Raw genomic sequence first — 25,108 nt, forward strand, 5'->3', positions numbered from 1 at the left:
TGAAAATTCATGATGGGGTGAAAATGTTGATAATTTTTTTTCTTCTTTCTTTTTTTCAGGAAAAAAACAAGATCCTGAAGTGGCATACGATGAGAATCCGAATAGAAACAATGTATCTGATGTTGACACTATATCTGCTGAAGTGCTGTAACTAGAGTGACGAGTTCTACACATCCAACCAACATGTTTTGCGAGTGAAAAACGTATTTAAGGCACAGGGGTGGAGATCGTATGGAAATTCGTGTTTCAAGGCGCAAGCAAGTGTATGAAAGAAAATGAAGCTTTGAATTTGATATTCTAGTATTGATAGCGGAATGTAAAGCAAAACATCAAACAAGCTAGTGGAAAGCGAGAAATGTGAAAAGGTGTGTTTATGTTCATGATTGATCCAATTTTTCCTACTGGTTGACGGCAAATCTGACACGTGATGACATTTCGTCGGCGAGTGGAAGGTTGCGTAAAACTACCGCAGCGAAGACTGGTGCAGGCTACTCTGGTACACAGCAAATTGTGTACGATGCCAATCCTCGAAGGATGCCGTCAATGTGGTGGCAAATGTAGTGTGAGTGGTACAAGCAGTAATGGCGGTGAAAAAGTGCTAAATAAAGCAAAGCTCGCCTCCTACGACACAACAGAAATGGTAAAACGAACAGCAGTGTTGTTGGCAGTGGTTGCCTTGGCGACGGCATTTCCAGCCAGCGACGGAAGCTATGCCGACACGGAAGATTTGATCAATGAACTAGACAGACCAAGTAAGTATACACCATGTGGGATGGATTTATTCTCTGCCAATAATATGGTTGGGATTTTTTTTCCTTTCGATATGTATTCAAATTAGACTGGCCCACAAAAATAAAAGTTCTAATTTTCCACAAGCCAACCTCTAGATTTGTGCCTTCTGGTGAGAAAACCTTTCTCTGAAAGTTTTAGCTTATTTTAATGTAGGATGAGTCGGCGTTTTGGTTTGTATTTTGTGTGGGAATTTTGGATAAAGTACACAAAAAAATTACGCCTACACTCTTTCGATCATAATACAATTTTCTTACTATCGTTTTGATACAGAATTTCAAAAATTGTAGTTCATACAATCTGTAACAACATTGCTGAAGACTGCATTATGAATTCGGTTGGGTTTATTAGATATTCACTTTTGAATGTATATGAGCATTTTGTGTATGCAAATTTCTACTATATAAACATTAAACCAAAAGCGCCAGTCCGTGCTACGTCAAAAACAGCTGAAACATTCAGGAAGTGGGTTATCTCACCTACTGACACGAGTCTGGATGTAGGCATATGGAAAATATGAAATTTTTTTTTTTTTTTAATGGTAATCTAGTTGATACGTTGCATAAGCTTCCTTTTTTGCATATACGAGCAAAATGCACCGATAAATTCAAGAATGAATATCTCCATAATACTCACATGAATCTTTATGCTGTCCTGCAAAGTTGTTTCTTATTGATTATGCTACATATGCTGAAATTTTGAGCCTAAACGAGTTTGCCGAGCCAGTTTTTTACACGAAAGAGAGAATGAATTTTTCCATACATTTCGAAAATGATCCCAATATAAACTTTAAGCCAAAAGCGCCAGCTCGTGTTAAAATCGAATGAACTGAAATTTTCAGATAGTGGTTTTTTCACCTAATGGCACAAAAAAAAAATATAAAAAAATCTCTCATATAAATGTAGGCCAGTCTAATACATGCAGTTATTTATATTTTTCTGATGTTTTGAACTTGTACATTTGCTTATTTTGGTAATCATGATTGTGAGAGGCATTATTGTCGTTTGCTCCTCGAGCTTTAATAACACATTCTGAACTTATTTTGTTATTTCATCCTTACTTTCATACGGTTTGTTATGTGTATCTTATTGGAAAGTTATCATGTTTTTTTTCTTATGGTTTAAATGGTTATGCTACAATGAATTTTTGGGTTTTAATTTATTTTTTCGATTTCATGGGCATGTCGTTTCTTGGCAGGCTATTTTTCGTATTTTTTTCCTGATAGCTTAAACAATTATTTTCTGGAATGATCCATTTTCAAATAATTTATTTATTTCGTTAATCAGTGTGAACTACATAAGCATTTACATTTACATTAATTTGTCTTAAACTACATTAAAAATTCAAACTTGCTAATAAGTGTTTTGAAATCATAAACTGTGGGATTACATCATTAACAAAAGAAATCATGGTAATTTCTATTATTTTCTTCAGTGTTTAAATGTTAACGTAACTTGTACCGAAAGGAAGAAAGGGCAAATCAGTTAGTAGGTAGATTTTACAACATTAGGGACGTAGGAGAAGTTCTTGGCAAAAAGTTTACTTGTGTCGATCATTTTAACACAACAATTCATAAAGCATATAATATGATATAATTTATCAAATTATTTAGCTACCATTTTAAGGATCCATATACCATCAAAACACTTTATAAAACTTGACCTTACACATTAAACTTAATTAAATTGCTGGATCATGTTCAAGTGACAAATCCAGCTATTTAATTAAGTTTAATGTGTAAGGTCAAGTTTTATAAAGTGTTTTGATGGTATATGGATCCTTAAAATGGTAGCTAAATAATTTGATAAATTATATCATATTATATGCTTTATGAATTGTTGTGTTAAAATGATCGACACAAGTAAACTTTTTGCCAAGAACTTCTCCTACGTCCCTAATGTTGTAAAATCTACCTACTAACTGATTTACTCACCAGTGAGTAGATCGCCTTTTCGTGGTACGTTACTGGTACAAGATCTACCACATCGATCCTTAGCTCTTTGTACGCGCCACGCACTAATTACCGGTCATACGCAGGCTTTCTTGACGGCACTGTTGACCTCTGGGCCCAATAACGTATCTGCGGCCAACCAATAACGGCTGAGTCCCCCGTTAATTTGGGACTTGGTAGAATTCTCCTCGATCGCACAACCGAAAGCGACAAGGTATTTTACTAAAACGGCACTTAGTAAAGAGGTGTCTCTTTACTAAGTGCCGTTTTAGTAAAATACCTTGTCGCTTTCGGTTGTGTGATCGAGGAGAATACGGCGGACACCGACCTCGGTCAACCAGGAAGACACTTTTTCGGATCGAGTGAAAGCGGAACGTTTTTGGTTGCACGTATATAATCATCGAGTTGCTGATCGTGACTGAATAACAAATTGAACTGAGCACACTTTTTATCTCTTCCCTACAGACTGTGTATGGGTGTGTGTGTGGGTATTCGTTGCGTGCGATCACTGCAATAGATGATCTTTGGTGTAGAGTCTACCTATGTATCGGATTGGCAAGTCGTACTAGTGGACAGGAAATAGAAATAAGTCTAGTTAATTGAATTTAGAATAACAAATTGATTTGTACGATAGATTAAGCAAATGTTTAGTTGAGTATTTCTAGTGTAATTATAATTCCTAATTTAAGTTTGGATTGGTTCCTAACACTCTTCATGTTGATGGTTATGAGCCTCGGATCTGAGATTGAAATCAAGAAAAGGTTCGGGTCAGGATTCTGCAGCATGAGCAAATATCAGTAAAATCGCTTGATTTTGATGCTAAGAATATCTATGTTAATTGATATAAATGAGCATCTTTGGAGTGGTTCTAGCATTTTTATTTTTTAATGTTACGATGAAGTTTTGTTCTTGCAAGCTACAAAAAGAGTTTGTTTTCCCTTGATTTGTTTTCCATACTGAGTACCAACGCTACCACACCACACCTGGACCCTACCTATCGATCCATCAACTCATGGATCGGGGACCAACGGCTTTACGTCCATTCCGAAGGAAGGCGTGATCAGAGATGATATGCCTCAGAAAATCCCAGCGGCGCCGACTGGGATTGAACCCAAGCATTTTAGGGTAAGAGGCAATCACGCTTACCAACAAGACGAGGTTGTAATTTATGTGTTTGTCATAATCTATCAATTTTGCTTTTAGAGAGTCACAATCATCAATTATCTTCATGAAGAGTGAATGTTCACAGTGTACACAGTGTTACAGATAAAAAAATGAACATTTGAAATTGTTCAAACACCCCCAACATTTAAATAAATTAAAAAAAAAAAACCCATTTTAGGCAAGTGACCGCATACTTACATGAGTAAGGTACACTGGGGAAAATTGAAACGGTTTTTTCAAAGTTGAACTTTGAGGCTCTCTAGAAAAATCATAAAGTAACGTAAACCAGATGGTTTGAAGCAAGCTTGCAAAAACTCATTTCAGCTAAAATTATGTTTTTCGGAATAATAAAACCAAAAGATGGTATGATGACATGTTTTTCTTGCAACTTACAAAAAGAGGTTACAAAGTATGCGTTTGAAACATAAAGCCTATAAATTTTGCTTTCTATGAGTCAAAATCAGCGATTTGCTGATCGCTGAGTGAGTGAGTGAGTGAGTGAGTGAGTGAGTGAGTGAGTGAGTGAGTGAGTGAGTGAGTGAGTGAATGAGTGAGTGAGTGAGTGAGTGAGTGAGTGAGTGAGTGAGTGAGTGAGTGAGTGAGTGTGTGAAAAATCGCTGGTTGTGACTCTCATGAAGTGAAATAAACAGGTTTAATATGTCAAACACATTCTTTGCAACCTCTTCTTGTATCTTACCAATTCAAAATATGATCATAGTATCTAATTATTTCATAATTAAAAAAAAACATTGTTTTAGCTGAAATGAGTATTTGCAACCTTGGTTTAAAGTTTCAGAAAAACGACTTCCATCATAAAAAATTAAACTATAGTTTAGATCCAAAACAGTTACATTTTTATGAGGATACAAATATTATGTAGGGGAAATGTCACTTATGTTGGCCTATGGATCTAAGATAGGGTCCATCTCTAAAAAACTGCTTTTTATCAATTTTATCTAGATGAACGCGTTATTGGGACGTTACTAATAGATATTTTTGGTTGCTATTGAAAATTTAGCCGATTGCTGAATTTATGTATGGGCCCAAATTAGGGACACTTAGGCCGACATTACCTGCATTTCCCCTATGTTGTTTCATCTTGACCCATACAGTGGGGTAAGTTGAAACACATATTTGCATACAATAGTTTCCATTTTTTTTAATCTATAGTATTTTCAAAGGCACCCTTCACTGTTTCTTGGCAATCCTTTAACATATTGAAGTGATTTCTGGTACTGAGAATAGGATTTCTTTACCCCTTGTACTCATTTAGATTTTCCTCATTGGGTGTAAACATGTTGGGCAAGCTGAAATGCTTAATATGTTGAGGATATTTTATGTTATTTCAAGCTATTCTCTTCGTCAATTTTCTCTTTCGCTAATAACATGAGCACACAACCGTTTCTTGTAGTGTTTGTCGTTTCAGATTCTAGATAAAAGCTTCTTCTATCGATCTGTGTTCTGAAAATATCTGAGAATGTCTTTACATAGCCATGGGCATACGAAGAGAAAGTCTACGAAGAGAATCTATCAATGTTACTTAAGACAAATTGCAATGCTCAGCTTGATTTAATTTGTAACCGGGTTTTTTATCACTACAATTTTACTTTTTTGAGAACATTGATGTAATGCGTAAAAAAATTGTATGCTGTATATAACTACCTGTTGTGACAGCCATAGGATGAATTTAAATTCATATTATACTGATAAAAATAAACACAGTGATAACTCACTTCCGCATATAGCCACGGCTTCCATTTCATCTTAACCCGCATTTCAACTTGCCCCGGTGCACCATAAGTCAATCATTTTTTAGTTTTGATTTTAAAAAGTTTTAAAATATATTTACTCAACTAAAACTGATCCTAGACCTCCGCGGTTTTTTCGAAAACATTTTGTAACTGTGATATAAGAAAGAATTTGGGGTCATGACCTAAACATGGACCCGGATGGCTATGGGACCCCTCTCTGGAAGATCCGGAACATCCGCAAAAAATGTCAATACATGAAACTCATAATAGAGCTCCAGAGATTTTTCCAAAAAACATTAGGATCTATCATATAAGAATGAATTTGGGGTCGTGACATAAACATGTACCTGGATGGCTATGAGGACAATCCGGAACATCTTTAAAAGTGATCAATACATGGAATTCACATTTTTTTTTCGAAAACTTCAGGAACTGGCGATATAAGAAATAATTTGACGTTGTGACATAAAAATGGACTTGGATGGCCATAGGACCGTCCTCCGGATGATCTGAAACACCCGTAAGAGTGGTCAATATATGAAACTGATCCTAGAGCTCCATTGTTGTATAAAAAAAAACATTGTTTCTACGAGCAGGTTTGAAGAACATTTAAAGGCATCTTATAATTGTTCAAAATTGTTAAGCTATTTAACTCCATACATTTTACCATCACTATATGGTAGATTTCAGCACTATAAAACTGATTATTTGATGAGAAGTTAATTGACCATTAACTTTGGTGAACATTCGAAAGTTGTATGTTATTATTTCACAATTTCATAACTAATTTACTTATTCAATGTACTTTGGCGTCACCTTAATGTAGGTTTTGGTACTAAAGACTGGATATTGGACATTAAATTTAATGGACTACAACATTGCTGAACATTTACACGCTCTATATTTTCATCTTACAGAGTTATTTAGAAACTAGTTAACGCACTAATATTCTTATATCTCAGTTCCAAGTGTATATAATAAAAACGAAACTATAATATCAGTTTCGTGGAACGAGCACTCTTACAGACGATCCAGATCGGATCTTTGTTTATGTGATGACTTTAAATTCATTCATACACCTTTATTACAATCTTCTGCAGAATGTTTCCATGGCAATCCGAGTCCATGCTTATGTTACTACACCAAATTTATTTATATATTACAGTTGGGGATTTTGTTTTGCCATCGGACAAAATGGGCCAAATGTTCTCTTTTTTCCCTAAAGTCGTTTTCCGTCGATCTTGTTTTCCGTGCTGAGCACCATTGCTACCGACACCAGGGAGGTAGCTCCTACACTTGGACCCTAACTATCGACCCATCAACTCATGAACCGGGGACCAACGGCTTTACTTCCCTTCCGAAGGAAGGCGTGATCAGAGCTGTTGCCTCAGAACATCCCGGCGGCGCCGACTGGGATTGAACCGTGGCCTGCTGGGGTGAGAGGGTGAGAGGTGGCTACCACTACACCAACGGCGCCATAGAGTTTACATAAATTCAAAAAAAGGGGGCGACCCCAGCGTAGTGGTTAAAATCCATACCTCTCACGCCAAAGTCACGAGTTCAATTTAAGAATGACCCAAGAGTGTTGAAGTGACTATAATAAAAAAAAAAAAAAAAATTACGGTGTTCAATTTTCCCGGAAGCTTGCGCCGATGGTGTAGTGGTAAACGTGACTGCTTTGTGACCTCAATGGGTCTGGGTTCAATCCCAGCCGAGGTCAGTGGGATTTTTCTGAGGCATAAAAATCTCTGGTCACGCATCCTTCGGAAGGGAAGTAAGGCCGTTGGTCCCGGCCCATGTGTGATGAATGGGTGCGATATCCTAAGCAGGAGGGGAAGCTGCCTTCCTGCACATTCGATTGCCTACAATGGCAGGCAATCGATGTCCGTCTGTGATGGGCACTAGATTGTGGAACAAATACCGACGACAAATAAAGGAATGAAGAATTTTCCCGGAGAACTGTATTAGAAGTTTTCGGGTTTTCCCGGACATCACGTACCTTGAAAATTAAATTCACGAATCAAGCATCGTAGAATAAATGTGAAGTGATAAGAAAATTATATCAGCAGTCCATATAAAATATAATCTGAAAAAATGCATCCCACGAAAAATGCCTTCCCGAGAAAATCATTTTCTGAGTGATGCAAATTTTTCCAACTATATTGTTCATGCTTAAAAAAAGATATAGGGTTAACTACCCCAGTTCCGGCCTATTAAGCATAACCTGCACTTAGTCTTTTTTAATCTAGTTCAGTTTAGCACCAAACATAATGTTATTATTACTGATGGCTTCCAAATTTATTTACCTTTCCGTACGTACCGTAAGATTTGAAAGCGAGAAATCAATCGTTGAAATATTGTCAAAAGTCCAACACTGCTTCTTGACACCAAACTCGGCCTACGGATTTTAAACTCGGCCTAACGTATTGAAACGCCAATGAATTCACTTCGGCCTATCGGATGAAGATAAAAATTGATTTGGTCGGAGCGCTTCTTTGGTTTTTGGGAATAATTGGTGCAAACCTTCATATCACGCGTTCTCATTTACTTCGTTCGGTAGTTTATCGGTAGTTCGGTAGTATCGTACCAAACGCATAATTGACTTGTTAACTCTGAAATCATGGATTTATTTGAAGTTTTCTGCTCGATAGGCCCAAAATGGGCGATTAGGCCGAAGTGGTTCTCTACCCTAATGGTGAAAATTTCATAGTGAAGTCTTACGCCATTTCCAATTAACTGCCAGGAATATTTTATTAAATTTTTTTCGATTCTTCGAAATCCATAGCTTAAAAATTGTGAGAGATACCACTCTGAAAGTATCACCTATTTTTTTTTGGAAAATTATAACTTAAGTATTTTTCATAATGAAGTAATTAAATTGGGTTGTTAGCAGAATGTTTAAATAAAACCGCATGGAGTACTCATCTTTGGTAAAAATATCAAGATCACAGGTATAAAAATGAAACTACAACGTGTAGAATTGGAACCTACCTAACTGATAATAACCAAATATTTAAGAGAAGCAAAGGAGAATAATCTATACAACTCTCTTATAACTCACTACCATCTGACCATAATTTCATTTTTACGGATAGTTTCAGCTCATTGGAGGCTATTCGTTCAAATATTGTTAGCGGATGAAGCGCTCCTCGTTTTTTCTGCCTGAAATACTATCTAAACTGAGTGCTTTATCCAACTGCTCCTATACTATCACCTTAGATTGGGTCCCATCTCATTGCTCAATTCCGGGTAATGAGAAAGCGGACTCGTTGGCTAAGGTGGGCGCTATGCAAGGAGATATTTTTGAGCGACAAATTGCCTTCAACGAATTTTTCTCCATTGCTCGTCAGCAAGTCCTCATCAGTTGGCAACAAAAATGGAATGATGGTGATTTGGGAAGATGGCTACATTCTATTCTCCCACAGGTGTCGAACAAACCATGGTTGAATTTAATTTATGTGTTTTTAAAACAGATAGATCTGAGGATTTAGTAGTTACTGTCATCTTGTGTTCTCCCAAGTTGTTAGCTGCCCATCGGTGTACCTCCATGTTTGTCTTTTTCATCAGTACGTCGCTTAGTTCGAGATCAAGAGCACGTTGCTCTCCAAACCTTGTGTTCTCAATCCCTACCCTGCCATCCATTTGTTACAATTTGTAACTCCTAACCTCGAGATAGCCGCGAGTAATCGGCCCTCAGTTTACTAACGTTAGTTTTAAGTGTTTTTTTTATCTAAACAATGAATATCGGCTCCGCAAAGCTACGGCAAATGAGCCTGGAAAAATAAACGCATTATTATTAAGTGATTTTGTAATCTAAACAATGAATATCGGCTCCGCAAAGCTACGGCAAATGAGCCTGGAAAAATAAACGCATTATTATTAATAAAAAAAACTCTCTTATAAGGAAAATCCCCAAAAGCTTGGTAATGAAGTAATGAAATAAGGTTGTTAGCGGAATACTTAAATAAAACAGCAAACACGATTATCTTCTATTAAATTAAAGTAATAAAGTCAAAAATGAGATACATTTCGTATATTCCGGAAAATGCAAACCTATAAAGTACAGTCCGAGCTTTTTAAAATATCCGCGTATTCTAGGCCTCCCTTAGCTCAGTCGGTAAAGGCGCAGCTACAAAGCAAGACCGTGCTGGAGGTGGTTGGTTTCGATTCCCGGTCCGATTTTGGAATTTTCCGGGTTGGAAAATTTCTCGACTTCTCTGAGCATAGAAGTATGATTGGACTTGCCACACAATTATACCAATGTAAAAATGGTGCAGGCATCGAAAGCTCTCAATTAATAACTGTGGAAGTGCATCTAGAACACTAAGTTGAGAGCACGCAATAAGCTAATATGCGATGTGCAATAAGCTTGAAATGTGAAGAAGAATAAGAAGAAGAATAAGAAGAAAAAGAAGAAGAAGTATTCTAGAAAAATGTCTAATTGTTGCAAATCGTATCAAAATAACTAGGAAGCTCGTCAAAATTTATATATGTCTGGGTAACCTGAAAATCATAGGAAAAACATCGATGTGTTTAATTCTCGAAGAAATATACAGAAGACATAAATAGATTGCAACATTCACTAGATTTCCAGGCCCGGTATTTAGAGCCTAAGAAACTTAGTCACTATTCCATGCGTACGTTATGGAAAATCTTTTAACTTGCTATCATATTTTTTTTATGAATTTGTTTATAAATTCCAGCGTACCCACGGAACTGCTATTGCGCTGAAATACGTACAATTTATCACAAATGCATAACTGGCAAGTCTTGGAACACCCACTTATCTGGTTCAAGTCTTCTGGAAATAAATGCAATGTTCTGTGACCAAAAATACTACTACAAATAGCATATAGCAACAAAAAACATTAATTATAGTTTCCTCCAAGATTAGGTTAAGGCGTTCAACGTGTGTGCACCAAGATACTGGTTCACATGAAGACTAATTCTTAATATAATTATCCTTTCGTGGAGCGTTTTACACAATCGTTCATTATATGTTAATTCCTCTGCACTACACCATTCCGGCGTGAAAAAGGAAAAGCTTATTTATATGCTAAATAGCTCCTAAAGACATCCTCGAAAATCGTAGTGACTCTTAGCTAAACTTGTCCTTGATATGCAGTTACGCCAAAAGAGATACTTTCATCACACATTTGCATATGGAAGGAAGAAAAGTTGCATACACGAATAACAAAACGGATGGTGCTGCTGGCGACAATGACGACGACGATGTCCGCTGACGCCTAGTGTGCATACATTCTGCATGTGTGAAACTGTGATACTGGCTTCGTGATAGAATGAATCTGCAAAGGCAGACATGTTAATTTACATAATTACACAAAAAGGCACTGCCACCGACTGAGTGGCTTTTCCTTTTGGCGTCAGAAATGTGCTCAGCTTATGTATGAACTTCTAAACTCCTTCATCCAGCTGAAAAGAATAAGTGAAAATGTGAAACCTGCACTCAAGTCAAAAATGTATGATTCATTTTCAGTTTTGTACGAAAGATATCTCTCTCTACTTGGCTTTGATGCTCTTATACGAGCTTTCACCTGCTCTCAACTATGTGCTCTTGAAACACTTCCACAGTTATTAATTGAGAGCTTTCTATGGTAACCCATGCATAAATTTATATATTGTGTGGAAAGTCTCAAATACCCCCCTCCCCCTCCCAGGCTGACAAAAGATCTGATAACTAAAATCGGAGCACATAATAATTAAATTAAGGGAAGCTTACCGGCCCAAACATAAAAAAATATTTTCGGTGCGTTTTTATTTTGCTAAAAAGATTGGGAAAAATTATCAAAAATCCAAGAAAATCAGTTTCTTCCTTAAATTTTGTCAATTACATGTAAAAATTTTATTCTATCTCATCATGTAAAAAAAATAGACTCTCAGAAAAACCAAAAAAATAAAAGTTTTGTGGTTTTTTGAGACCAACTATACGCCGTATAACTTAAAAAAAATGTTTTTGCACGTAATTTTTTTTTTTGAAAAAATGGATTTTGCATTCTTCAAACTTTCATCAAATTTACTGTAGGAAACATATGTAGATATTGTGCACATTTTTTTTTTCTAATTAGAAATCAACTGCAACTAGGACTGATTTTACAACTAACGGTATTTCAGTCACACGATTGATCGAAACGGTACTATATTTTATATCGGATGTTTTGGCAATTGAACTTAGCCTTCTTCAGGGGATATAAAGTTGTACCATCTTTAGTTTAGCGTACACAGCTTTGCGATTTGTTGTCATAGCGTCGTCCAGGATACCGCACCCTTTGTCATTTTATTTGGGTGTATCTATGTTTGCTCTTCATGTTGGGTTTGAAATTACGCAGCCAACATGTTCATAAGCTGCTATTTTATTCCAGAGCAGTTCCAGACCAAATAGCCAAACAATTAAAAAGAAATTTTTGACTCGACCTTCTCCAATTTACATAAAACTTTGCATATTTTGTTCTTATGGACAATCATTCACATTTCTGCTAAAATTCGGCCATTTAGAATCATGCAATTTTCATGAATGACATATTCGACATTTTTGAATAAATCACAGCACGAAAACATCACTTCTAATCGAAATAACGTCTGAGACAAAGCTGGAAGGACTAAAAGCCCGTTCTAGGAAAAATATGCACTGTTAATTTCATTTAGTAATTTCGAGAAAAAAAAATCAAAAAGTGATATCAGTTTAATTATTAGAAAAATTATTTGATTCTGAGTAATTTAGCAATTTTTTTTTATGAAAGTTCTGTAAAAAATCTCAACGAATTTCAGAAAAACTACCATAAATATGTGTATATTTTAATAGTACTACTTTGTTGCTTTCAAAAACTGTTTAGAAATTAAAAATTGCTTAAGAAATGATTGAGCTACTCTTGATAGTATGCGGTCACTATCCCAGCTTTGGTTTTTTAACAGTAACTTTAAATGTTGGGGACATTCGAACAATTTCATGTTGTACTCGACTAGACTAACAACCTACAGTAAGTAACTTGAAAAGTTAATTATTTTGTTTACTTATAACACAGTATAATGACATCAATCGCCCTATCAGATTGAATAATTTATATTTAACAAGTTGAGGGGAAAACTGGAAGTCTACCCAAGAAGGGATCTTTATTTTATTTAGCATCGGATTTTGTTCCGTAATTTAGTGCCAATCACCGACGGACATCGATTGCCATCCATTGACGGCAATCGAATGTGCAGGAAGACAGCTTCCACACCTGCGTAGAATATCGCACCCATTCAACACGCATGGGCCAGGACCAACGGCTTTACTTCCCTTCCGAAGGAATACGTGACCAGAGGTTTTTATGCCTCAGAAAAATCCCACTGACCTCGGCTGGGATTGAACTCAGACCCATTGGGGTGAGAAAGCAGTCACGCTTACCACTACACCACCGGCGCCGGTAAGAAAGGATCATCACCATCGACTGTGCACGTAAAATACGTCATTAGGGAAATTATTGAAAATTTCCTTTGCTAACAGCAGCTGACCCTTGCAATATGAGCACACGTTTCCTTTAGAATGTTACCACTTATGCTAAGTATTGTTCAAAACTCTAGTAGCTTATTTTCTTAATATTTAATTGCTAGTCAACCCATATCTTACAAATAGGATGCGTTTTGATTTCTTTTGGGTTGTATATTGAGGTCAACATGGTCTCCTTACATCTCAAGGTAATCATTTAAAATTGCTTTCTGTATATTTTCGGAAACATTCTATTCGGTACCTTTTCCGCACGGCACCGGGATCCCTAGAGCCCGCAGATTTCGAATTCCTACCAAAACGAATGCACACTAGCCCATTGTAATCACCCTTTTCCTTTTTCAACATAATGTACAAATATGGCTGTTGAACCCATTTCACCTTCAAATATTCGGCGTAAAAATGTTGAAGCTTAAACATGGTTATCCCTTGCAATCCCTAAAAATAAGAGGTTGAGGAAGGTAGCTATTTGAAAGGTTACCATAGCTAGAGCAATCACACATAACTTTTCCTTTTCCACGAAGGTTGGTAACAAGTTTTCTACTTATTTGAGCTCATGCCGCACAAAGCAGCACGTGAAACCTTTTGAAAATGAATTTCTTATTTTCAGTTGTTTCTTCTTGTATTTGAATCAATTTGTGTCAATTGATTCAAGTGTTTGGTAATCTTAGCATTGGTAGGTGACATAACGTTGCAAATTATTATTTACATTAAAAAACTGCTGTGTAGCTATTTCTCGTCACACCGGAACGACCGTAAACCATCATGGCAGCAATAAATCAGATAGCACACTGAACGTGAAATTATGTTGCGCATTCCCACACCTGCAGTGCAGATTCAAGGGTCCATCCCAACGTGATGAGTGGTTCGGGAAAAGGTACTGGGCTTGTGATTTATTCAATCACATTGAACCACCTGGTGCTTCTTCTTTTTTTCGTCTTTTTATTTTGATGCAGAACAACTTCTGGCCCATCGTTGCCTGGAAGAAGCTTTTTCAATCAGTCATTTTCCAATGATTGGATATTGAATATATCCTCCCACCTCAGGATTCCAATTTTCCACACTTTTTCTTCCCTTTGACTTTTGCTATTGGTAGCTCTACAGATTGCTCCTGCCAGAGGTGTTCGAAGGAAGAGTTTCCATTTTCATCATTTTCCAAATTTAGTGTAGTTTGAATGACTTTGGTGATTGATTTTCTTCGTCATGGACATTACATCAAACTGGAAGTCAGAGTTGGTATCATATAACACAATAAAATGTGACATCACATCCTATCTGAAAAACATAGTAATTTCCCACATAGCGAGTTTCCATTCAAGAAACTTGTATGTCAATCTCACCCTCCAATACACCTCTGGTAGCCTTCTGCACCATTCATTTTCTCCCAACAGCACAAAACTTTCCTACCTGTTGTTCAAAGTTGTTGTGTATGGCAGAAGGAGAGGAAAAACGTTAACTGGAACATTCTTCTAATAAGCGAGGCACGTCATGGTGAAAGAAATCGATATTAAATTTTCTGGTCCTTTTTTGGTTCTGGTCCAGAAAACCACTAGAACTGCTCGAGCCAACAAAGGCAACCATTCATATGCATAGAGCGGTGTGGGTGGTGTAGGGTGGCATGAGCATCTCAGATACCCAAGAGATCAGAGAGAATTGATTAAAGCGTGAAATTCAGTTCAGCGTGAAAAGGAATTTCGAAGCACTCATCTGTCGAATAGCTTAATCCGACCGGAGCACTAGACTAAAGTGTGCTACTGAAGACGTGCTTTAATATAGTTATTATTACAACAATCTGATCACTGTCACGTTTCACATAAAGGCCCACCGCTTTGCGAAAAGCGAGCACTGTGTAGTCGGTGCGTTCGAACCTTGGGTAAACCATATGATGTGGGTTGGTGTTACGTTGCTTTGATACCTAAAGACGGATTGCGGGTGCACGCATTTTCATGCCATATCACGTTTACCTGAACGACGCCTGTGTTGTCCTATTGTCTATATGTATACAGGTTGGCTGGGGTTTATCTCAGAACGAAAACAGCGGCAGCAACGTTGAGCAGATAATTACTGCCATTTATAAATAATTTATTTCCCATTAGATTGTTGACTTCCCTTCTCCATTTCGCTGGCGCGGTGGATGAATTTTTAAACGTTTCCATCCCGGTGGAGGCATAGGAAGCTCCAGCAGATTGTTTGTGTGAGAACATAGAAGGTAGAGTGCTTCGATGTTTCTTGTTTTCGCATTGTGTTATTATGACGGGACAAGCAAAGCAGGGGTGACAGAATTAGAAATCATGATATGTCAAACAATTACTGTTTTCAGGGTGTCTACTGTATCCAATGCATCATGTACAAAATATGGAGCTGCAAAACTTTTTTCAAGACCCATAATCATTACTTTTCTTAAAAGATTTCTTCAGAAGCAAATCAACCATGAATCAAACTTATGGAATAATTCTGAAAGGAGTGAATAAAAAACGATTTAATAAATAAAAAGTAAAAGCTACGCAGATTAGACCTGTGCGCCGCCGCGCCACGCCGCCGCCCCCGACGATTTTCATACGCCGCCGCCGCCGATGAAATTGAGCCGGCGCGCCGCCGCAGTAAAATCTTTCACGCCGCCGAATAAATTTATGTAACGCCGATGAAAAATCCGCAACACCTTTTCGGTAAAATGCATCTTGAACGCGTTGAAATTAGAACTTGTGTGCACGCTCGTTCATGGCTACTCAAAATTGAGTGAAAAACCACTAAATTTTCAATAAAACCGGATCTACTCTAATTGTAATCAAGCATTCTATTTTATATACAACAGTTTGCAAAACAATTAAAATTCACACAATTACTACGACGGCTGCAATATGCACCATTTTCGAATGAATTCTTTCGAAATTTTCGAATTTTCTTCTACGATGGAAAGGCAAACTTCATATTTTTCAAGACTGAAAAATTTAATTACAGCTAAAATACTACTTTTAGTAATTATGAAGTTATGATATATTGCAAAAATAATGTTTATATGTAAGATACAAGAAGAGCAGGTAAAGTTTGTGTATGACACATAAAACCTATCAATTTTACTTCCAGAGTGTCGCAATTAGCTATTAGTTATAACGAAGGGTACTCAATCATTGAAATATCTCACTACAGCTAAAATAGCTAGTTGTGACCCTCTGAATGCAGAATTGACAGGTTTTTTTGTGTCCTATACAAAGTTTACCTCCTCATCTTGCACCTTAAATAAAAAAATATTATTGTTATATCTCATAGTTTGATAATTTTGAATGTAGCGGTTTAGCTGTAATAAGATTGTTCAGGCCTGCTCGCAATTCCATTTTGTTTTTTTACCACCTTTATTTATTCATTGTTGTGTCAATGATACTAATATTCCGAAATCCCAACTACTTATGCTTTTACGTTTAAAAAGAAGTTATGAAAATGAATACGTCTGACTCATGAGTAGCCTCTAACAAGCCTGTATGAGGCAGCGATTTAGCGTCATTTAGTTTTTTGTCATTTATTCGCACTTTCTCTATGTTGCACACAGGGATGAATCCAAGGGTAAGTCACTCAGCACATTGTGCCACAATTAGATTCGGCAAAGCTTGAGCATATCCATCGGCACACCTTTGGCACAATCTTGTAGGCATTTTATTGTTGTAAATAAATCAATGTTGTAAATAAATAAAATAAAATGAAAGAACTGCTGGTCACTGAAGTTGTTCACAACATTACGTGCTATTTGGTTGTATATTCAGGAACATCCTCTAATGAAATATACCAGAAGAACTCAGACCAGCAGTTCACTTCTTGGTTCACTTATAGATTTAAATCCGAAATGCCGCTAGACCGATTTATCCTTGCGATTTCAAAACAAAACATTCCAGGTGTCAGAAATACCGGGTTGCCGGGATGGGTATTTTACAAAAAAAATAGCAACTTGATCTATGACTGGCACAATCGGCACACCTGTGGCACACTAAAAAAAGATGACCCAAGATTGGTGTATGGAGAGACCCCTTGGATGAATCATTATATGTCCTCCTGCTCGTACTTGTTCGAGATAGTGTTTTGGTGCCCTGATCAAACGTCAAAAATCTCAGTTCACTGGTTTCGTCTCGATAAGCGAGAACGGCGAGATCTATAGGTGAGACAGAACTAGCCGACTCTTTCATTCTCTCGATCATACGAGAACACTGGATGAATAAAACAGTCGACTAAAGTTTCCTTCTGCCTCACCTATAGATCCTGTACATCGGTCTCGTCTGAGTTACGCATTTGATTTTCCATTCACGACGACTTCCACGATGTCGAATTTGAATTTAAATAAAATTCCTTTGAATTTTCTGTCGATTGATACTTCGAGAGGAAAAAACCTTTCAAGTGATTCGTGGAAATACTTTGGAAAAATTTAGTATACTAAGAGTGACGTGAAAATACATATAGTGAAGGAGAAAGTGTTCTGCTCGTTATGCATGTCAGAGGCTGAGAAAGGGCCAGGTGATACCGAGGTCCGAAATTGTAAGTCGAAATGGATACAATAAACAGACAAATATTAACCGATATCGAAGAATCTGGAGATTGGCTTGATATGGATGAGCAACACCCCATGGAGGAAGAGCTAGATGGTCAACTTGCGAGTTTTTGTGAATTAATATCAATGTTCAATTTGATGGACCTAAATAAGCCCTAACACTTAAAACAATCAGCGTAACACGTTGGCATTACTTACTTAAGATGATGAAAAGTCTCGAACTGAATAGAGCTGGCGTGAATGCTTTATTGAACCGCCTTAATAAGCACGATCTCATATTCACACACGAAACGAAAAATAATTATTTTATTTATGTGTTTCACTTATACATTTTTGCCAAAACATCAGCCTTATACATTCCATAAGACATACCACATAAGTCCTATAAAAACGCATAAAAGGTATGTGTGACCTTTTATACATTTCATTTGACACATGATCTTCATTAACTTTTCACAAAGTCGTGGTTCTGAAACTATAATTCTAGATAGAGCTGGAATTAGGGCGTAAAAGCTTTTGTAAACAATGACTTTTTTCGATGATTTATAGAAAGTTAAGGCTCGTCTACGCAAATCACATCACCATCGGATAGGGGAAGACTTCCCCTACCCGACGGTTATATTGGTTTGCGTGAGCGTGCTTTGAGTTCCTAGAAATCATCGAGAGAATTCATTGTTTACAAAGGCTGTTACGCCATAATTCCAGCTCTATCTAGAATTGTAAACTATTGTTGCTATATCTCAAGCAACTAAGCCTACTAATAAGTTTCATCTGACCGATTGGTGACCATATAGAGTTTGAAAATTAATATCCAGCCAGTGCATTGTAGATCAGATGTTTGTTTACTGATACATTAGACATTCGATAGCTGAGAAAATAATGTTTGATTTTCACCTAGCGAACTGAATTCACTAATATAATTGAATTTAAAGAGCATCAGTATTCATCCAGTTAATCTTGACATTTTGAAATTGCATCATTTTGGCAGAAAATTTACTTTAACTGAAAAATTGTCTCAGTTAGCGGACTAGTTAAAAACGTGCCAATTAAAAGTCGATCACGCAGCGAACGTCTAGTGTGAAAAGTTTCATTTTAGTTCCAATGTGATTTAACTCTAGTCTGTTTCTGAGACATGGTGACATGGTGGTGGTGAAAATATTGCAGTAAAATTCCGTTTTGGTGAACTGATTATAATAACCCTGTTGTCTGTTGAAAAGAATGCAAAAGTTAACAATGCCATGCTCTTGTGATCTGAGATTGAAGCTCGTATCAGTGAAAAAATGAGGACTTGCTTATCATCACACATATGAAGCTGGGGATGAAGGAGCAACTGTATCGAAGGTTACTGCGTAAATTAAAAAATCCACGTAAAAAAAAACCTTTTGAAAAAAATCGCGTGAAAAGTGACTTCAGTGTATTTGGCTACGTCATACCCGAACAACGTTGTAGATGGAGATATTCTCTGCTTTTGGAAAATTAGAAAGCTTGGCAGTCTTGGTTCGCAAGGTATTGTGTGTGCCCACCAAGTGAACGAGTTTTTAACATAGCTGGGCTGACCGTATCTGCACGTCGGTCAGGCATCCACCCTAACAATGTGGATAAAACAATCTTAATTCATGACAATTACAGCATTTGCAAAAATAGAGTTTTGCAATAAGCACTGGCTTACTGACGAGGATCGGATTTACATAAAGACGAATAAGGGACTATTATTAACAACACGCTGGAATTTGACCTTTTTTAATTTCTTACAGGTTCAAGTTGTGCGGGATTCTACGTATATCCGATAGACATCATCTTCAAATATATAAACAAAAAATTATATCACTACAATGCGCGTACATTGAAATATGTATCAGTGTTATAAAAGCACATCATTTATTGCTATCAACATATTAATAACGTGTAAAGCTCAATAAATGAAAAAAAATCCTAGGGCCCATTAAATTGTTACGTATTACAACAGATTTCTTTTCAATACTATCCACCTCTATATAATGTACTTTTCTTATAAGTACATAATAAAAGGGTTGTAACACTTTGCCATACGACTCCATACCTTGCAATTTTAATAAGCACTTGACATACTTTTCTAAACAAATTCTGCATGCACGGCCAATGATAACGACTCAAAATTTAGTAAGAGTTACTCCTATTTGAATACAGGTTACTCAAATTCGCGAAAACGTAGGTCACTCATAGAATGAGTCAATTTTCTACGCTTTTCCGAGGAAAAAATCTCGGATATGAGGAAAACTGAACGTGGTTTTAGTCTGTCCACTAGTGCACTTCTAATCTGTGTACAATTTTCTAGAATTTTCCCCATAGTCAAGAAGTTTTCCCTGGGAAAGTGTCGCAAAGTTTATTCACACTATGAGTGACCTGCGTTTTAGCGATTTTGAGTAATCTGAACTCAAATGTGGGTAGCATTTTTTGTACATGTGCGAATGGCTGGAAAAGTATTTTTTTCTAAATCATTAAAAATAAACTTACGCTGACCCATGCCGCCACGCTGCCGCCACTGGCAGAAAATAACATATCACGCCGCCGCCAAAAAAATATTTTGATCGGCGCACAGGTCTAACGCAGATAAACATATTTTGAAAAGTTAAACTTTCAACTGGAGCAGCTTTTTAAATATAAAATCATACGTTTAATTATCTGAAATTCGATGAACTAAAACAGAAATTAACACGTTTATAAGCATTTATACCGATGTTCATTTGAAATTACATCAATTTCAATTGAATTTTTGAAAAGTCACATTCATGCAAAATTCAATTCAAATTAATGAATAATTTGATACCAACTATAAAAAATTTATTCATAACATCGATATTTGTTTCTTGAAAAACAAAGATCAAATAGGGGAAATGTACGCAATGTCGGCCTAAATGCTTCTAATTTGGACCCATACATAAATTCAGCAATCGACTAAATTTTCAATTTCGACCAAAAATATCCATTAGTATCGTCCCAATGACGCGTTTATCTAGATAAAATTGAAAAATAGCAGATTTTTCGCAATGGGCCCAATCTTAGATCCATAGGAAAACATTAGGGCCATTTCCCCTATCTTTTATTTATCTGGATGATTGTAGGACAAACCCACTCTCCAATGCACCTTAAATGGTCAAATGAAAAAAAGGTATAAGGCACAAAAGATTGAAATATCAAATCATGCTTTACACGATAAAAGGGCCTATCCATTATTGATCGATTCTCTTCATCGATTTTCTCTTTTTTGAATAACACGACTGCAAAAAGTATTTCCATCGAATTTCCTGTCGATCTGAGCTAAAAGTATTCCCATAAATTCGTTTAAGTTGCTGTGGTAAATCAGAGAGAATGTCGCACTGGCCGCATGGGCCAGGACCAATGACTTTACTTACTTCCCTTGACGGTCAGATATTTTTAAAACTCAGAAAAATCCCACCGACCTCGGCTGGCATTGAACCCAGGCACACTGGGGTGAGAAGCAATCACGTTTACCACTACATCACCGGCACCGTAACTCTGCAGAAAAAATCTCCACCAAACAGAAAAAATAAAGGAAGATAGGGAACCTAATTGGCAGCGTTGCCAGTAGTTTTCGTTTCCATTCAGCTCCATGGAAAAAAAATAAACGCTTCTCTCAATCTCACGATGTTCTGGCATGAATCCCACATAATTGTAAGCAATTCTTACATCCCCCGGCTGGGTGTACACTTATTTACTAGCTACGTGCAATGTAATAGATACCTCTAAGGATCGATGTTTTCATTTTTTTTTTTTTTTTTTTTCCTTTGGTTTGTTTTTTCCGTCGATCTTGTTTTCCGTGCTGAGCACCAATGCTACCGACGTGCCAGGAAGGCAGCTCCCACACCTGGACCCTACCTATCGACCCATCAACTCATGAACCGGGGACCAACGGCTTTACTTCCCATCCGAAGGAAGGCGTAATCAGAGATGTTATGCCTCAGAACATCCCGGCGGCGCCGACTGGGATTGAACCCAGGCCTGCTGGGGTGAGAGGTAATCACGCTTACCACTACACCACCGGCGCCGTTTGATGTTTTCATTGTTTGAAATATCGTGAAACTAGGTGAAGTTTGATCACTACCCGAGCAGAATCGGTTACCAAAATATTATAAATCATATTGATACCACATTTTGACATCAGCAAAAAAATTTAAGTTCAAATTTTGATACCTTTTTGATATTTTTGAACATTTAAATTAGCATCAACATATTGAGAAAAAAAAATATTATGAACAGCTACGGTATAAAACGTTTGATCGAGATTTCTAGCAAAATTTTATTTATGAAATATTTGTTCGTGTATAGATATTTTCCAATAATGCACGATGAAATGTCAAGGCTAGTTGGGCTGTCGCATTTTGTCATTTAATTTTTTCAGTCATCAGTGCCGGTGGTGTACTGGTTTACTGGTTTACCAAAAACACCATGATGATTACTTTTATCGGTAATCAGTTGTTGTTTACTTTTAAGTGGTTCCAATATTTGCCATCATTTTTAAAACATTCAAAAATTATTTAGATCTCATTTTAGTTCTGATAACCGTTAACTCCACAACCAGGTTGTCAAGTTATAGTATTATGAAACCCTATATTAGAATACAAAATATTTGTTTACTTTGTTTTCATTCTCTGCTAGGGTACACCATAAAATTTTCGTTTCTCCACAATCCTTTTTCATGATATATGCTAACATATGCAATTTTAACTGTCCCTAAACATCCTATCTGAATCAGAATTTATTGTGGTGCTGTGTTCGGTAAAACTACTTATTGTACTAAATTTTGGGTAGCTTAACCTTTATCTAGCATTGACGATTCCGTGTCATATAATTGATTTTATGTGAAAAACTTATGTTAATTGCTTAAATTTGGGCGTATTTTTAAACTTTTTTGCAACGAAATATGCAGTTTTTAAGTAAACCACAACGTTTGTTGAGCTGTTAACACTAAAGTCATCTGCAGCAAACACAAATCAAATGTTTTATATTGCATTGCGTAAAAACCTGCATGGCCAACATCACTCCAGAATTGATTGGAAATTTATTTATTTAATTTAATTTTTTTTTTTCTTCATCGGACTTAACGTGTTTAAATGAAGCCTGATGGGGAAAAGCCTAGAAAAGGCGAAAAAACCCCATACCTTTTCGAAATACATGAATCACAATAATACAATACAATTACAACGAACATTAATCAAGTCTATAGCATAAAACAATTATCCTCCAATGGCATAGAGTTGTTCGTGAATCAGGTAGAAGTCCTCGCCCTTCTCAAGAGTCTTCGTTGAATACGGTGACGAAAGGTTTCCGCTGCACAGTTAAAGTCGAAAAACTCGTAAAACTCGTTGAAACGCCCAGACATGAACCGTATTGGGTCATGCAAACTGCAGTTCGCAGCACGAGGTCCAAGATGCAGGAAACTCCTCGACCGAAGAACTCGTTCGGGTGCGTAGATTTCGAATTCACCCAAGATTCCTGAAGAGTCGATATCACCAATAAGTACTTTCGCTGCGAACACGGCCTGACTAATCGTCCGCCTATGTTCTAGTGTTTCAAGACCCAGGAGTTGACAACGATCTTCGTACGGCGGAAGGTTCACAGGGTCATTCTAAGGAAGGTGACGAATGGCATACCGAACAAATTTCCTTTGAACAGATTCAATCCTCGCTATCCAAACTGCTTGATACGGGCACCATACTACCGAGCTGAATTAAAAGATCGATCGCACTAGAGAGCAGTATAGAGCTTTTAGACAGGCAGGATCGCGAAACTCGTCAGCGTTCTTGAAAATGAACCCGAGTTGCTTGTTAGCTTTCGCAACGATGCCCGAGTAATGAAGCTTGAATGTTAAGGCGCAGTCCAGCGTGATTCCTATCTCACGAACATTGTCCACACGTTGCAGAAGTTGGTGATTTATCGTATAGTTGAATGCCACTGGTTTCAGCTTGCGATGAAATGATATAATATTACATTTTTGTACATTCAACGTGAGATAGTTTCTTGAGCATCACTCTTCGAAAGTATCGATCAGGGGCTGAAGCCGCAAGCAATCGGCGAAGCTACGAACAATCATATAGATCTTCACATCATCCGCGTAGAACGATCGACAACCAGTTGGGAGGATAAGTCCAGCCTCACTCACAAAAATCGAGAACAGCAATGGTCCCAAGTTGCTCCCTTGAGGAACACTGGAGCTGTTTGTTAAATAGTCGGATTGCTCTAATCCGATTCTAACACAAAGTTCCCGATTGGTCAGATAGGACTTGAACCAACGAGTTAAACCCGAGGATACACCGAGTTTTTCAAGTTTAGCTAGCAGTATGGAGTGGTCGAATGCAGCCTTAAGATCTGTATATACAACGTCCACCTGCGCTCTAGCTTCCATACTCCGAAGACATAAAGAAATGAACGGAGCTGGCAACACCCTCTCAGATTTCAATGAAACTTTCTTGATGTGTGGACCTTGAATAAATATGCCACTTTGCATACTTAGTTTTTCCAAAATTTATCTAGACTAACATTTGAAAAGGGCCAAAATTTTTCTGCCGTTTTTTTTTCAAAAAAATATTATGGAAAAATGAAAACTCCTACAAAAATCTGTTGCATGCATGAATTTTAGGAAATTGTCCAAGTTATCGTAAAAAAATACTGGAAAAAATTTCATTTGAGACCTACACTGAAAAAAATCGATTTTTAAATTTAAAGTCTATTTAAAAAAAATGGCCATGTTTGATTTGGATGAAACTTTGCCTCAAGATAGGTAATTATGTTTACCAATCGTCCATACATCGCAAGATGGGCACTTTTAAGGAAAAAAAAAGTTTTTCTTCCAAAAACTTTCTCATGTCTGAACTGTTTTTTTTTTATTTGCCATTTTCAAACAAAACTAAACCAGTGAAGCTCAAAATCATCTCAGAATCCAATGAAGCTCAATTTACGATTCAATTTTGTCTAATCAGCACTTAAGTTCACTTTGATTAATCGGGAATTTCATATGAAAAGGGCTCATGACGCATTTCTCGCCAAATCGTATTTGGAATTGGCAGCACCCTCTCAGAGTTCAATAAAACAATTTGGACATGTAGTAGACCTTGTCAAAAAAAATATCATTCCCTTATTCTGTTGTCTACTACTGATGCAAAATTTGATAATATGTGAGAGAAAAAAGACAAGATTTTTCATATATCATTTATTTATATATTTTCAATGTTTTAAACCTATTTTCATACATGCTATTTTTTCCATTTTCCAATCAAGTTAAATATTTTTGGTTCATCTTCTGAATTAGAATACCTTTTTGCCGCTACTTTGTCACCAGTTATAGGCACAAAACTGTGGAATTTCTGTGTGCCAGATATTGTCTTTGTGCTGTTATATAGTTCTTCGAGTTCTTCTGACAT

At 36.8% G+C, this 25,108-nt stretch overlaps 1 protein-coding gene across 2 annotated transcripts in view; it reads left to right on the plus strand.

Moving 5' to 3' along the window:
• LOC135708411 (hemicentin-1-like) overlaps nt 1-25,108 on the plus strand; it is a 404,140-nt gene that overhangs the window by 184,053 nt on the left and 194,979 nt on the right. The window contains exon 2 of one of the 2 annotated variants that reach the window (XM_065230515.1): nt 60-752. In XM_065230515.1, the coding sequence (XP_065086587.1) occupies nt 428-752 (325 nt within the window). In that variant the 5' untranslated portion in view covers nt 60-427. The remainder of the gene's footprint in view (nt 1-59; nt 753-25,108) is intronic. The other variant, XM_065230522.1, reaches the window with a different exon arrangement.

The sequence above is a fragment of the Ochlerotatus camptorhynchus genome, unplaced genomic scaffold (assembly GCF_037179485.1).
Source record: "Ochlerotatus camptorhynchus isolate MF236.1 unplaced genomic scaffold, CSIRO-AGI_Acam_v1.1 ptg000028l, whole genome shotgun sequence".
Lineage (NCBI taxonomy): Eukaryota > Metazoa > Arthropoda > Insecta > Diptera > Culicidae > Ochlerotatus > Ochlerotatus camptorhynchus.